Source organism: Mauremys reevesii, linkage group 20 (genome assembly GCF_016161935.1).
Source record: "Mauremys reevesii isolate NIE-2019 linkage group 20, ASM1616193v1, whole genome shotgun sequence".
Classification (NCBI taxonomy): domain Eukaryota; kingdom Metazoa; phylum Chordata; order Testudines; family Geoemydidae; genus Mauremys; species Mauremys reevesii.
The window spans coordinates 6,950,536-6,967,690 of NC_052642.1; the positions used below are offsets into that span (position 1 = coordinate 6,950,536).

Genomic DNA, 17,155 nt, shown 5'->3' on the forward strand with positions numbered 1-17,155 from the left:
TGGATTAGTGTCCACAGAGCTCACCCTTCCCCTAACCTTTCCATGTGCTGCCCTCTCGGTGCTGCTTCACAAGGAGCTCACTCTGAGCAGGTCTCCCCGGCCACCCACACGGCAGACCTGTGTGAATGCACAGGTGAGCATCATATCAAATCCACTACAAATGAAGCTCTGGTCAAGAAGGAGAGGGCTGGATATGCCTTTGAATGAACAAAGGCATGCAAAAAGCAACTGCGTTAACTTTGGACAAATGCAGTGTCGTTTTCCTGGCAGATAATACTTCACAATGTACTAGTTAATGCACACTAGTGTATTTTGTTAAAAAAACAAAGTCAAATTAATATAAGGCCTCACAACTGGAACTGCTGTTAAACCACTTCTCAGAGGGGGAAAAAACACCAATTTTTTGGTGGAGTTTATAAATGTGTGGACGAGCCAGGTTCTACTGTGCATATTTTAAGAGCAGGGTTTTAAAGTAAAAGAAAGGTGGATCTTAATAAAACAATGCACTGCGTTAGCAGCCTGAGGTTACATTTCAGCAACTGCTATAACTTTTTAAAGCTTAGACCAAATGTAAACTCTGCCATAGTATCACAAAGTAAAACTGGACTATCGCTGAACGAATGAATTTCTAAACTGAGTTTTCTTCAAAAACAATTCTCCATGCATTGTACAAGCTGGAAAAAGACACAGAGCTTAATAATTCAATATAACTGTTTACACAAAGAGCACTGTGGGTAACGTTGCCCTCCCCTGTCATTAGGCAGAAAATGAATGCACCCCCTTGTGAGTGCTGTTCATGCGATGACATCACGCTCGTGCATGCGTTACTTTTCGCCAGGGCACTCTAGGCTAATGTAATCATACGATTACATAATTAACCCAGCTGTCTCATTAAGAAAATCAACTGGAATTCAGGGCATAATTAGTCATACAGCAATTAGCATGCTGATGAGCAACTGATGAAAAGCTGTCTAGATATTGAATATGCGGGGACCACCTTATTTATTTAAAAAGGAAAAGAAAAAAGCACCTCAGCAGAAAAAAAATAAGATCAATTTTAAGAAGTTAATCTTTAAAAATATTTCTCTGCTAGTACATGTTTGAAAAGATAGAGAAGTGAAAAAAATAGTGAATAGTGAATTTTTTTCTAAATCTTGCAAACTGACTTCAGAAGCAAAAATCAGTTGTGCCCTATTTCATGTAGATCTTCCCTATTTAAAATTAATTCTTCAATCTGCAAACTAATACAAGACACAGAGACTAATACAAAGCCAGACTGGAAAGGGAAATCCTATCAACTAAGATGGAAAAACTGTCACTGTTTAAATTTACAATGTACACAATATTGGCCAACCCTTAACTATCCCTGATACTATTTAAAAAAAATTTTTAAGACATTTGCATGGCTTGAGGTTTCTTTATAGAAACTGCTTTACCGAGCCTTGAGATTGTACCTGAAATGTGAGACGTGATGGTTACTTGACTGCTCAGCAAACATAACATTGTCTTAGCCATTTCTGGTATACAGCCACATTGTTTCTTATATTTAAAACATTTTGTAGGTGTCTAATTGGTATTATGGAAAATGGGAACTCCTAACCTCAGAAGGTATGAGTTACAAAGTGCTCCCTAGACTCAACCATAGGGACTGATTCCTGTTTTGCCAACGAGAGAGAATTGGAATGTATGGAATGGAGTATGTTCAACAAGATCAGGACAATGTTCTCTGTGAATTTTAAGTCTCCACACAAAGCTTTTACATCAGCATGACTGGGGACTTAAAATTTCTGCAAGAGTAACATGTGCTAAAACACAGGTCACTATAAATTTCAGATGTGTCTATATATGTTGTAGGATTTAATTTTGTGCCACAGTGGTAGTATTAAAATATTCACATTTGCACCATTTCTAACAGTAACTAGTAATGTAATACCGGTCTTGAAATGTACAGGAGAAATGAGTGGATTACCTATATGTTGCTAGGACAGGAAAGATGCAAATCATAAACCTTTAAAAATAATCATAAGCCTCTAATTTCAGAGTTTACTGGTGCACTTGTTTAGTGACATACAGGAAAAAGTGTACACAACTCCATACTTAAGAACAGAAAATCATGTTTCCCATTTTATTTGGTTTAGTAACGAAAATCTGAACAACCTTATAAAAACTTGTTCACCCGATATTTTAGATATGGAGCTTTTGAGGTGATTTTTCAAAACAAAAGTCTGGTCTCTCACACCTCTGCTTCCTCCTCATTACAGGCCTATAATATTGACAACAGTAAGACAGCAAGTTATGAAACACTGCCAGAACTAGTGGCAATTAATATTTTATATAATTGGCAATGTGTTTCCTAAGGTTTGGATCTAAAAATAATTCATCCAATGCACTGCAATTCTTTCAAAGAGACTATTTGTGTTGCCTAAACTATGTCTTAAGTGATGCTATTTTAGCAATTGTTCTCAAGAAACTCCCACACAAAATGACAAAGCAGTGAAAGAAAACTCCTTAATGCGAGTTTTTTAAAATGTACAATTACAATTAAATGAACAAAAAACCACAACAAAGCCAGTGCACAAGTTCTGCTGTGTCACACTGTCATTACCACAAAGCAAAATGAGTTTTTTAATACATCATTCCCGTCCTTGTCCCCCTGTGCCTCATCTTTGCAATAAACATTTGTGGTGGAGATATTCCTTACGAATATTGTCTCTGGGTTAGTAAAATTGCATGGCAATGAGTTATACAAGGTCTTGATGGAGTAAATGCAAATGATTTCTTGAGAGATCACACGTGAAAATCTGAAAACATGTTTTAGAAAAATAATAATTACATTGTAGCTTTTGAATATTCAAATACCCCACAGCATACTTAATTATTTCATTAATTATTCCCCCCAAAATTCAGGGGTAAATTGAAATAGCCTAAAGAGACTGAGGCAAATATTTCATGCAATAAACTGCAGCTTTCCTCCTCTTCCCCTATGACTCCACTAGCCTAAGGGACAGAAGAGTTATAGCCCTAATTCCATTTTGAAACAAAGCCCATCATCTCCACTCCCCCGTTTTATAGAGAACATGAAAAGGTTGTGCTTTAAAACCAGGAATTATACATATCATCTGTTTTTTTCACTGGGCTAACTTATCCGTCATTTTTCCACTTTTACAAAGTGGAGCAGTCCCTCCTGACCCCCAAACACACACCACCCATTTAGATTTAAAACAATAGGACACTGCATTTAAAAAAAAAATACAGCAGGGAATTTAAGGTGGCCACAAACAGTGAAGGGAATGTTAGTCTTCATTATCCACTAATAGTACAAGCCTAAATTCTGCAGGCCTCAGAAAGCTTTAAAGCAGTGATACTCAGGACCTCAATGGTTCAAGAGTCAAATTAGCAATCAACATTACCCGAAAGAGCCACAGTAGAGTGAATTCATAATTTCATTTACTGTTATATACATAATTCTCACAGCAAAATGACTGACCAAGTATTCTACAATTGGTAATGAATATGCATATTTATCGCCACTGTCAAATTATCACTAGTGACAGCAAAAACCTAAGCCATTTCATTTTATTACTCTAATATGATTTCCTGTGCTTTATTTTATAAAAGGATGATTATTTTGATGCATGTTATTTCTAACAGAAGTTAGGCACCGATTAGAGTCAGCACACTGTAGGCAAATATTGTATAAGTTTCTCACAGGTTTGCCAATGCTGATCAGTCCTGATCTTCTATATACTACACTTAGAAGCCTTAGCATAACTCTGTGCTGAACCTGCTCTTTATACAGAGTTTTGCCAAATGATTGAAGATCAACACAATTAGAAGTATTTAGAACGTATTAACTTTTTAAAACATATTTTAGTATCTCATTTCAGAATCTTTGTAACTTGCTCACTTGGGACCCGATTCACCCTCACTCTCACCTCTTCACCCCCTTTTTAAATTGGCATACAATTGACATTACTTTATAAGCACAAAGGGCAGTATGCGTGTGTTCTAATTAAGCAAGTTTGGTGGCTCTCTGACCATTTTGTTAAGTATATTGGTGTATACACTCTCCAGTTTACCTGAGTTATCATGAATCTTGTATCTCTTGTTTAATATTATACATTGTACTTGGGAAGAAACAAAAAACCAAACCAAACCAAATTCCTACTTCCCAACATTTCTCACCGCTGGTATAAGTGAAGGATTACTTTTCTGTATTCTTTTCTGAAAAGCACTAAATGAAGGTAATAGCCTGAAACCTCCACTTCATCTGACAAACTGTCTTCTAACACTTTTAGTAGCTGTTGAAGTCTTTATCAGATTACAAAAACAGCATGGGTCTCTTCTTCCCCTTCCCTTCTTTGTCCTGTTCCCTTGTTCCCATTAATTCATCCCATCCTTCCTTTTCTCTTACCTCACCTCTGACCTCATAAGATTTAAACAAAAAACATTTTTAAATGAACCTTTAAGTTGTATCCTTTTCTCCCTCCCAAGCCCCATCTGCCTGACTTTCTAGATTGTAAACTCTTGGGGGCAGAACTTTCTACATGTTTGTACAGAGCATAGCACATTCTGGGGGCTACCGTGATATAAACAAATAAAGCATTTGAAATGGTGACCTACATGAAAGAAGTTCTCTCTAGCCAATTATAAATTCTCCAGACTCCAACATAGCTGAAATTCTTAACATACTATAATGCAGTGCTGGAACTCTGTCAAAGTAAGTTAGCTTACTTTTATCTTTAATACCCTTGACAGAGTTGTTAATATATAAAAACAAATAATAAGCAAATGAGAATCATGGTATTAAGAGCTCTTTAAGAAAGAGCAGATTTTCTTTTCTGGGCATGGAAATAATTCCCTTTTGTTTATTATTGATTACTTATTAATGGTTACTTGATTAATTTTATACCATCTATTGCCAGTACTTGCATAGTGTATCTTATAGAAGAAAGCATTATGCGTTCGCGGGATTGAATCATAATCATGTATGAACAAAATACTTATGTAATTCTTCGTGTGGAAGGCCCTCCCTCAACTGATCCATAAGTCCATCTTCTCCTGCAAATTTCTCCTGAAGGCCTACTCCCACTGTGGCACATATAAAAGAAGTCAGCTAATTTATGATGGTTAGATGAAAGGGTTGATAGTTGGCTCCTTAGCAATCTGCAACTGTAATATTTCATGCAAATATACGTAAGAAATTTTCATGTATTTTATTATCCTCGCCCTCCATCCTTTTTATTCCTCTTGTCTTTTTTAGACTGTAAACTCTTCAGGGTAGGGACCATGTCATCAGCACACTGGAATCCTAATCACAGAGCAGGTTTGTGAGTGCATTAGTAGTTCAAATATTAAATGCTACTCAAACGTATTTTAGTCTCTAGTTTTGTGAACTCAGATGTTGGCATAATGCAATTGGCGTTAGCAGGAAGACAAGAAAACCTCCCTAATATCTTCTGTTTTCTGAGGGCGAGGGAAAAAAAAAAAGAATGAATGAAAAAAACTTAATTTTTCAAAATAAGTTCCACCATTGGCACAATTCTGACAATTCACATGATAGGAATACATTTATATTAACTCTGTTCTACATCTGAGAAAAAGGAAGTTAAATGACAAAAGATTTCTTTTTTAATTAAAAAAGGTTTTGGTACCCAACAAAACAAACAGTACATTTTTGAACAATTAAAGCGACACAAATGTAGACAAAACATACTGAAGGTATACTTTGTGGGATTTAACTTTAAAAATTATACATTTTTTAGCACACAGGTTGATGGGGTACTTGAATAGCAATATAAATACACCTCTACCTCGATACAACGCTGCCTTCAGGAGCCAAAAAATCTTACCGTATTATAGGTGAAACCATGTTATATCAAACTTGCTTTGATCCACCAGCGTGCACAGCCCCGCTCCCTGGAGCGCTGCTTTACTGCGTTATATCCAAATTCGTGTTATATCGGGTCACATTATATTGAGGTAGAGGTGTAGGTGGGAATGGGCATAGCTATCTTTTATATGAGCAAACCATTCTATTTCTAAGGGCAATTTTGCAGATAAAAATGTCACTTTTTTTCCAAATTCTTTACAAATGAGTCCAAGTGAAAATTCTCCATACAAGTCAGTAAAGAAAGTCCTCAAATATAGCTGAATCCATAAAGGATTGCATCTGGTGTTTCAATATGGATACATTTAATGAGTAAAATTAAAATAGTAGCATTTTTAATTGTAAAAAGTGTGTACGTTATTACCGAACAGAGGTATATATGCTTTCTTCAAGACCCATAAAACCATCTGCTGGGAATTAGACATTAGGTGCAATTTTTATATGGTACTATAAAAGGATACTGAATTTCTGATACAATTGTACCCTGGTCATATAACAGTGATGTGTGATACTAAATAGCCACTCTGCAGCATTCCAACCTTCATTCCATGCTGCATCTCTGCAGGATCACAGCATTATCAGAATGGCATAGCTTAGTACGCACATCCGAAGAACACCATAGCTACATTTTGAAACTGAAAATATGAGTAAATATTTGAGACAGACAGAAGCGGTAGGTCAAATTACATATAGTGCTAAACCCCACATGCCTGACAAAGGTATCCTGATACCATTTAGTGAGAGAAAGGCCATCCATAAACACAGAAGACCACGTAAGATGGAAAAAAACATGAAAGACTAGCACAAAATGATGGCGTTATCAGTATCAGCATTATAATGAGCACATCTACACAAAGTCATCTGGGAAAGTACACAGGTGCTACACCTTCCTATTCACCTTGATGGACTAGATTTAATTTTCTTTAAATGGTTTGTGGAAAATAAGTGCTTGCATACCTGTATATAGCCATAAAGGGATATGTTGGGTTTATTTTCAATTTTTTTAAATTTTTGTTCCACCATAGGCAGGGATCTAACAGAGGTCTTTCCACTCACCACCCAATCACATTTAAAGGTGAACACCAAGCAGGCTCTTCCTTCCATGAGCAGGGCTGCTGGAACTAGGGGTGTGGCAGTACCCCCTGGCTTGAAGTGGCTTCCATCATATACAGGGTTAACAGTTTTATTTAGTGGCTTTCAGCATCCCCGCTACAAAACTTGTTCCAATGCCACTGTCCATGAGGCAGGATTTCTGGAGATTTAACTGAGGGGGGAAACTGTGCAGTTATTACCAGCCCCACAGATTCCATTGTGTTCTAACCTAGCCATCTTAAAATTTCCTGTGATGGTAAGAATCGGGGGGGGGGGGGGAGGGAGGGACGGGGACTCTGACTGGCATACAAAATACAACATGTATATGTAACAAGTGGGCAATGAAGGACCGTGGAGTGTGAAAGAGTGCATGTATAACGTTGCTTGGGCTAATGAAGGAAAGGAAGAAGAGAAGAAGTCTTTCACTCACAACTAGGTATTATAGAAATCTCTCTCATAAGTGAGGATCCCCAAACAGGAGAGTCGTACATTTTTATGTTCCACATGAAATTTTCTATTTGATTCTATGCCTTTTGGATCTTGCACCTATGATAATGTATGTTTTACCAAAAATATCTTCTACTGTGCAGGAGGGGGGGAGAAGCATGCTCTCTTCTTTCTATGTAACCAATCAGCGCTGAAAATGGACCATGAGAATGACAAATTATGGCTTAGAGGACAACATAGCAGGCTGCCATATGCCACATGCACGGGACACTCAAAGCATAGGCCTTCTTGGAGAAATCTATTACCTTTCTGAGCCACAGGGCAAGTGCAGTAAACTGTGACTTATCTACAAAAGAGTGAGGACACAGAGTAGGAAACAAGTAAATGAATGAAACCTCACAGGCCATATTTGAACAACCTAATTGGATAAGCTACTGCCTAGGGGGAACGGTGGGCCCCCTTAGTTGGGCAGAATGAATATGGACGAGTCCATGATATATGTGATCTATATATTAATTGTACTGCAACCAGCACAGAGGCCCTTGCCTCTATTCACTTCTGTAATACAAATGATAATACTTTTAATTATAATGCTTTGCCTGGAGAATTAAGTGATGAATACTTAATCATTAAATAAGCTGTAAATAAAATATTGAGAATTTTTTTACTGTTAGAAATTTGAAATGAATATGTGATTGTCTAACTTGTCACTTGTCCATGACCATGCAGACAATGATGGTGCTGGAAAGAAAACCCAGAACTCTGACTCCCAGCCATCTTATCTGAACATGACAGCAAAAAGAAAAAAAAGTCTCCTCCAACCAATCTAATGTACCTATTGAGCATATACGCCCTCTCAAATTGTAAGTAGAAAAAAAATCTTGAAATTTGGGCTGCCCCCGGAATAAAGGAAACTTCCAATCTGATACTTATACATGACCAGCCTTTACTTAATAATTATGTACAGACTTAATTTTAATAAAATTGAAGCTTGACAGAGTTTAGTTTGTCAATATCCAAAATGCTTTTCCTATTCACAACTACTTAGCAGCAGTGGTAAAGCCTGAGCTCTGGAAACAAACTGAAAGGTTTGTGTGTGCTTGGAGATGCGCAGAGTTGCTCTTTTATCAGCACTTTAAACGGCGCTACGACATTGATTTCTTCTGTTTGCACCATTATAATACAGTTTCAGAGAGTCTCTCTTAAAAGTCTGTGAATTTATTTAATAAACCATTAACATTCAGAACAGATTTCAGAATCATATGGTACTGTAACAATTAAATATAAAATGATTCTCACAGTACTTAATACGTGAACTCAATGAACTGTTTTAAGAGGAGCCATCAATGCGCCTAAGTTACAGTTCTTTCAGTTAGAAACAATGCCATAGTACATCAATTTGAGAATAAAACCACTACTCAAACATAACTTAGCAAAGGCAAAAGAAGAAGAAATTCCCAATAGCATCTGGAACTAAAGAGACCATTTGCTTTTCAGAGTAGGATAATAATTTGCTTACCTGGAACATCAATTAATCTCTTATAGACATTCAAGAAGGCTGCCTCTGCTTCTTTGCTTCTTTTACCTAATGCATCAATCTAAAAAGGGTGAGGGAAAAGAAAGCTTTAGACTTGTTCAAACAAAACAAACACACACACAGAGCAATGGCACCATATACATAAATGAATAAATGTATCAACAGTTTCAATTTAATTCAAATGTAAAATGGGAAACTGAGTTTTCTATATACACATTGAGAAGTACTAGTGCGAATCAGCTATAGAATATGATTTTTTTCTGTGTGTTTGTATCATATATACTAAAACACCTATTCTAGCAGAATAGTGAACATCCATATTTTATGCCCAATACCATCTATTTTAATCCTTAGTCACACAGTATATAGATTAAAACATATCTGGGACACAGGTTTTCCCATGAATGATTTATTTTGTTTGCCACTAACTGAAGCCTATCTATACTATAGCATCATACACAGGCAAGGTTTGTGCTTCATTCCACCTTTTTCGGCAACATGTGCATAGCTTTGTATTTCTATCAGGTCTCCTGGCAGGTCATGAGACATTTTTCCTAGAACACTGCTATACCAAAGACTAAGCAGTCATGGATCTCCCACATACAAAGGAGTTCTCCTGTAAAGGTTAGACACATATTTCCATTTAAATTCTGAATATCCTGACTTTTGTGAGCCTAAATTACACCAGTAGGGGCAGATGCTGCCCATAGATACGTATGTGGAACTCCCCCTGAAGATAAGAGGAGCTGTGCATCCATGTGTGATGACAACACTTACCCAATACTGTTTATTGTAGTTTTTCTCAGTGATTTCATTCCCAAAATAAATGGAAGGTTAACAACTCTGAGAATGGACTAAACATTCCTTGGGTGAAGAATATGATTTATTTTTAAGTTCCTAGTGCATTGGATTAGATAACAAAACATTTATAATGATTAAAGGTTCACAAAGCACCTTTTTATACACTCCAGTGCAGAAGACGACAATTAGGGAAACAGGAAAGTCTTTGGCAAAGTTTTCTAACAGTACACTGAGGTCTCAGCACTCAAAGGATGGATATTATGGTACCCATATTTTTACTAAAACACAAGGAAGGATCTGGATATGTAAGCCTCATTTCAACTAGAGAGAAACAATTGATAAGGGATAAGATTATGAAACATTTGAAAGATGTGTACGTCAACAAGAACTACAAAAAGGAAGGTCCTGTCTAAAAAACGTCCTTGAATTCTTTAACCACGTTACTGATTTGGTAGATAAGGCTGACACAATGGACAGAGTTTACTGTATCCATGTTTCAGGAAAGTATCTGATACTCTACTACATGAGAGTTTGACTTGCAGAATTAGAAAGTATCCTACGAGCAACCTATTGAAATGGATTCTAAACTGGCTTTGGCACAGGAAACACAGGGTGCCAGTGAAAGGAAACAGCTCAGGGAGGAGAGAGATAAGGAGGGGGGTGCTGCAGGGTCAGACTTGGTGCCACATCTGTTTACTTGATATGAAATGACTTTGTAAAGGGAAGGATTTTGAAAAAGCCTAGAACTATAGATGATTAACATAATGGAGGGAGTCAAACATTGTGCACAGGAACAGGGCATACAAATTCCAAATGACTTGTATAGATTAGTCTTATGGACTAATAACTGACTTGTAGAGATCATTATAAAGAAGTTAAGGCGACAAAACTAGGAGAGATGGACAATTGTAAAAACTACTGAACAGCACAATACAGTATATAAACCAAGACAAGACTTGGGGGGAGGGGTCCAGGAGGAAAATAAGGACACTAAAAGCATCTGCACAATGCTTGGCAGTAGTAACACAATCTTGGGATATACAGAGAAAGGTTGTAGAGACAGAAGTTATTTTGAGACAATACAAGGCTGCAAGTAGAACGATGAGCCAAATTCTGATCTCACTTGCACCCAGGAAAATATGGAGTAACTCAACAGACTTCAGTGGAGTTACACCTAACTAACACAGATGTAATATTGGAACCTAGACTACTTTGTGCAATTCCTGGTAGCTTAGAAAATCAAGGGTATTGGTGAAATTGAAAGCAAGCAGAGTGCAAAATGATTGCGGATTTGGGGAGCAGATATAAATTCTGAAGAAAGATTGGCTATGCTTGGCTTTTACAGTTTACCAAAAAAGGTTATGGAAAAACAGTGGAATCTCATAGGGCATAAGACACACTGGAAAGCAAGGAATAGATGGTTGTGAGTAAGTTGTTTATTAATTCAAACATAAGAAACCACAAATGGGATGATGTTCATGAGGGAATGAGCACAAGTATTTCAGAATATTTGGAAACTGGAATTTGGAACAAATTGCCAAAGCCTGAAAAGCATAAGATGGTGTAAATCAATGCTTGAGAGAACTAAACAATGTTTTTGAAGTAGAGAGAATAGATAGGAGAGCCACTAGCTAGCTTTTTGAGGTTCAGATGAAGAGGTATATTCTGGATATATAAATGAAAGCTCTGAAAGGACATATGTACCATATGTTGTACTTCTGGATCTCAATGTCCCTATACACAATTTTATCTCCATTTGCAACTTTTCTACATAGTACAGATCTAAATTATAACTATTAAACCCTATTAACAGTAGAGAACCGATACTATACTTATGGGGGGTGGGGGAGGGAAATCATTCACCCTTTCTAGCAAAGCAACAGCATTCCAGTTGATTGAGACACCCTGTCTATGAAAAACCTGAATGGATTTATTTTCATATCAAAAGGTTTTCTTTTCTAAAAAATGACACAAACCTATTTCCTGTTTAAACAATATAAAGTATATCACTGAGGCACCAACACCTGATTATAAACTGATTAATATTAAAGTGTAAAATAGAGTTCAAATGACATACACCAGGTGGATCAAAGATGGCAAGCAGTTTTGTAATTGACAGTAATGCTCCTGACTCTTTCGAGTCCTAAATCCAGAACTGAGATTGCAAATAGTTAGACTAAGGCACCAGGATTTCCATTCACATTATTTCATTTTAGGACTGTTTGGGCAGTCTGACAAATTATCAATCTATCTGATTTATAGATTGTGTTTACTGTGAGCACCTTAGCACATTTTATAACCAATACACAAACACAAAACTAGAATAAAGCACAACATTTGTTTTAACATGGATTAAAAAATAAGTAGGGATACTGCTTCTGAATGTTCAGAGGTAGGGAGTGTAAACTAGATAATACTTAGTCCTGCCATGAGTGCAGGGGATTGGACTAGATGACCTCTTGAGGTCCCTTCCAATCCTATGATTCTATGTAATAGGGAAAGACAAAGCACCAAAACATGTGGTCGTTTCAATTACACAAAGAAGCAGAGTACAAAAGAAACAACCACCACCACCACCAGAGACACAGGAAAAACAAAGCCATGAAATAACATGGAAATAAATATACTTGTACAGTTCACACAACACACTTTTAAAATGAAGGTGGTGTTGCCTCAGGAGTCAATGACGACCAGTTGGGAATGGAGTAAGTTAGAACAGTGTTAACTATGTCACAAAAACTCTGGCTGTGGAATTTTGTAAGCTCTAAAAAGTTTAGGGAGCCACGTGTCAACTAAAAATTACACTAGCCAACTTCTGAGATCAGCTCAGCTGTGAACCTTAACTTATCTAAACCAAGCACATTAAGTCTTTTCTGACTAGAAAGAAACAGCAGTGACCCCTGTACTCCCCACCCCCACAAGCATATGTTCACTTTTAAGTTTTGGCATACTATTTGTCTTGATAATACCACTGGAGCTATATTGAGATAACAGAAATAAGACACTACTAGTGTGTTAGCAATCCTCCCTCCTTAGCATACTGTTCATCTTTAAAATACCAATGGAGCTATATGGAGATAACAGAAATAAGAAACTAGTGTGTGAGCAATCCTCCTCCTGTCCACCTTATTTTCCAAGGTCAAGCTCTTTCATGAGTTGTTGAACAGAGCTCGAAGTTCAGCCCACAGACAGAAGAAATCATTTCCATAATTATCTGTCTACTAGACCAGAGAGACTCCTTAATCTGTTCCCAATCCTTAGTCGCCAGTGCAACAGATGAATTATTGGCATACCACCATACTAGCTTGGACAGACTAATTTATATGCACTGGGTCAGATTCTGATCTCTGTTACACCTGGGTAATGCCAATGAAATCACTCGACTGAGCTCTGGATTTACCCACATATTACAAAGATCAGAAACTGGCCATGAGTTTAGTGAGCACTGTCCAAGTCTAGGAAGATTAAGTTTACATTAGAACTACCTGAGTTACAGCAGACCCGTGTCTAGTTAAGTTCAAACAGAGATAGGTAAAACCCATCACTTTAATTTGTAATCTCTAACTCTTTATGCTTTGAGGAAGTTCAATACTAATTGAAAGTCTGAGACTGTACTGCCACAAATCCCCTAGATTCAGTGTTCTGATCTGAAAGGAGTGGACTGCACTGGAGAACAGGCTGTACTGAACTAAATACTTTCTCATACAGTACAGTCACAGACCAAACATCGCACTGCTGCATTTTAGAATTTAAAGGTACAGCACAAGAGATAAAGCTTTTAGTGGGGAAGTTGGGATTTCCAGCTGCCAACGAATCTTTCACTGACACTTAACAAGAGCGGCAGTTGTGATGACATGATCAATGGGTAAAAACGCTGGATGCAGAATGAGAAAGAGGCACATGGCAATGACAGCCATGGAGGAGCTAAAGGATCTGAGACTTTCAACATGGATCACAGTTAGATCACTACATATATATTTTTTTGCAATTCAATATTCCAAATATAGCTCATCAGGGGAGGGATCATATTGTCGTCTGTGCCTTGTATTTCAACGACCATGTCAGTGCTTTAATAATTATAGTAATGTTAGCAGCACATAAAATATGTCAGACATGCATAACCTGTGTGGAGATTTAATAGGGATTTTCTAGTCCTGATCCCTTTACATTTCACCACTGGATGTACATTTGTGATATTCATCCTCACAAACCCTCCAATACTCTAAGGAATAAATATCCTTTTATTATACTGTACCCAACCTGCAACTAATTTACCACCTTAAAATATATGGCTCATATATCGAATTAACTTTGCAAAGACTAATTATAAAAATAAATTTAAAGCTCTAATAGTTAACTTGATAGATTCCTGACAAATATAGATTTTCACGTAACTAACCAAACGAAAATCCCTTTATTGGTCCCATTTTTCCTGTTGCAGAAGTCTCTATATACAGGATAACCTGGGATACAACCGACTGAGTTAAGGGTGTGCACACATGGATACACACACACACACACACACACACACTCAATCCAGAATTTCTTTACTCCCATCATTTTGCATTACAAAATTAGCTCTTTTTAACGTAGTTTGAATTTAATTTCTTTGGCGTTTGGAAGTGCCATTAAGAATAGTAAAGGATTGTCACCACGCTTTTCGCTTTTTTAAAACCATGCCATAATTCTTGGAGGAACCGCCTGGAAATCAAACAGTGGTGCTAGTAAGTATTATTAACATTAAGCAATGATACAATTCATTCTTTGGAGAAATTACAAAAGAACCAGGCCTGTTTTTCATCTAAACCATTAGTATGTCGGTTTCAAAGGTGATACATCCTAACAGCTATGCAATACACAATGCATGCTAGAGCCCACTTACTGTACAGGTACAGTATCTTTTCTAAGATTAAAAACTTGCCTTTTTTAATGCTAACAGTAATATCTGCATCATGAACCAATGGGCTGAGAATTTTTTTTTTTTAATTAGAAACTCACAGGTGACAGAACACAAAGCAAAAAACTGTTTTGTTTGATTATTTGTATAAATTAAACACATTTAAAAGGATTTTAATGACGCATTTAAGAAAAAGCTTGTGAATCTGCTTACAGCATATAGTATAGATAGAACAAAAATGGGGCCTTATCATGGAAACAATGGAAGCCTGTGAACACAGTTGCTCTAATGTAGTGCACATGTGTGCCACCTTCTAAGTAATACAGTCCTAGGGACATGTACACCAGTTACATTTACCAGCACATTACAGTTTGATCAAAAGCTATCTGGCATAAAGACAACAGCAGCAGATTAAAGATAAGATTAGATAAAACAGATTAGCCAATATCTTTGAAAACTGAAGGAAGATGGGAGAGATTCCAGAGGACTGGAAGAGGGCAAATATACCAATCTATAAGAAGGGGCATAAGGACAACCCAGGGAATTACAGACCGGTCATCTTAACTTCAGTACCCAGAAAGAATGGAGCAAATAATCAAGCAATCAATCTGCAAGCACATAGAAGATAATAAGGTGATAAGTAACAGTCAGCATGGATTTGTCATGAACAAATCGTGTCAAACCAACATAGTAGCTTTCTTTGACAGGGGATAGGGGGATAGGGGGACAGGGGGATTATGGATAGGGGGAAAAGCAGTAGATGTGGTATATCTTGACTTTAGGAAGGCTTTTGATACTGTCTCGCATGATCTTCTTATAAACAAACTAGAGAAATACAGCCTATTATGGAGCTACTATAAAGTGGGTGCAAAACTTGTTGGAAAACCGTTCCCAGAGAGTAGTTATCTGTGGTTCACAATCAAGCTGGAAGACCATATCAAGTGGGGTCCCACAGGGATTGGTCCTGGGACTGATTCTGTTCAATATCTTCATCTATGATTTAGATAATGATATAAAGAGTACACTTATAAAGTTTGTGGACGATACCAAGTTGGGAGGAATTGCAAGCGCTTTGGAGGACAGAATTAAAATTCAAAATGATCTGGATAAACTGGAGAAATATAGGGACAAACTGGAGAAAGTCCAAAGGACAGCAACAAAAATGATTATAGGGCTAGAAAACATGACCTTTGAGGAAAGACTATTTAGTCTGGAGAAGAGAAGACTGATGGAGGACAGAGTAGCAGTTTTCAAGTACATAAAAGGTTTTTATGAGGAGGAGGACAAAAAACGTTCTTGTTAACCTCTAAGAACAAGACAAGAAGCAATGGGCTTAAATTGCAGCAAGGGAGGTTTAGGCTGGACATCAGGAAAAGCTTTCTAACTGTCAGGGTAGTTATGCATTGGAACAAATTGTCTAGGGACACTGAGTCATTTCCCTTATTGGAGGTTTTTAAGATTACACAAACACCTGTCAGGAATGGTCTAGTTATTACGTAGTCCTACCTTGAGTAGAGGGGACAGGACTAGATGACCTACTGACCCTTCAAGTCCTACACTTGTATGCAGGGCTTTGGAGCTCTGCTCTGGCTCTGCTCCAGCTCCAGGCAAAAACCTGAAGTTCCACTGCTCCAGAGCTGCTCCGCACTCCTGCTCGGGGCTCCACTCCAAAGCCCTGTTTGTAGGACACTATAAATGGGACTCAGATCCTCCAAAGTTCCAGATCTTCTGTTCCCAAGGCAGCCTAAGGCTATGTCTACACTACAGCTAGGATTGACGCACTGAGATCCATCCACCAGTGGTCAATTTAGCAGGTCCAGTGAAAACCCACCAAATCGACAACAGATTGCTCTCCGGTCAACCCCTGTACTCTACCCCTGACGAGAAGAGTAAGGTAAGTCAATGGGAGAGTTTCTCCCATCGACCCTCTGCGCTGTAGACCTTGCAGTTACTCGACTTAAGGTACATCGACTCCAGCTACGTTATTCATGTAGCTGGAGTTGCATAGCATAGATCGACTTACCGCGGTAGTGTAGACATAGCCTAAGTATTCTAAGCATCTCCAGATACACTCTGTTCTTCCCAGCCAACAACCATGCCCTTCCTGGAGATGGGCTTACTCTCCCAGGGCCACAGGATCGAGTCTTGTCTTCCTCTGACTTCTGAAGTCTTTGATCCTCCTGCCCATCCCATCCCAGTAGGTATTTACAAGTGTAACTGTTGAGTGCAGACCTGACCATAGTAACTGGGTGGCCCAATGACACATGCTGTGGTCACTGCACCAAAGTCAGTGCTTAATTTGTGCCGGCACTTCCCAGGGCTGAGCGCCAGCACCTCTAGGCTTGGCACCTCCTACCTCAAGTTGGTACATACACTACTCACAGCCCCACCACCTTCCCAACCTCCTCATGATCCTCCAAGGTTAACAGGGGCCCTGCGTGGCAAAAAGAAGAGTGGAGCTGATGTGCATGTGAGGGGGCCTGGAGCAGCA

The 17,155-nt window shown here is 38.0% G+C and overlaps 1 protein-coding gene across 36 annotated transcripts in view; it reads right to left on the reverse strand.

The window, feature by feature from the left end:
• The window catches only part of CUX1 (cut like homeobox 1), a 399,391-nt gene that overhangs the window by 200,361 nt on the left and 181,875 nt on the right, over window positions 1-17,155 (reverse strand). For all 36 annotated transcript variants that reach the window (XM_039508427.1, XM_039508428.1, XM_039508426.1 and 33 more), the window contains one exon: window positions 8,949-9,027. In XM_039508427.1, the coding sequence (XP_039364361.1) occupies window positions 8,949-9,027 (79 nt within the window). The remainder of the gene's footprint in view (window positions 1-8,948; window positions 9,028-17,155) is intronic.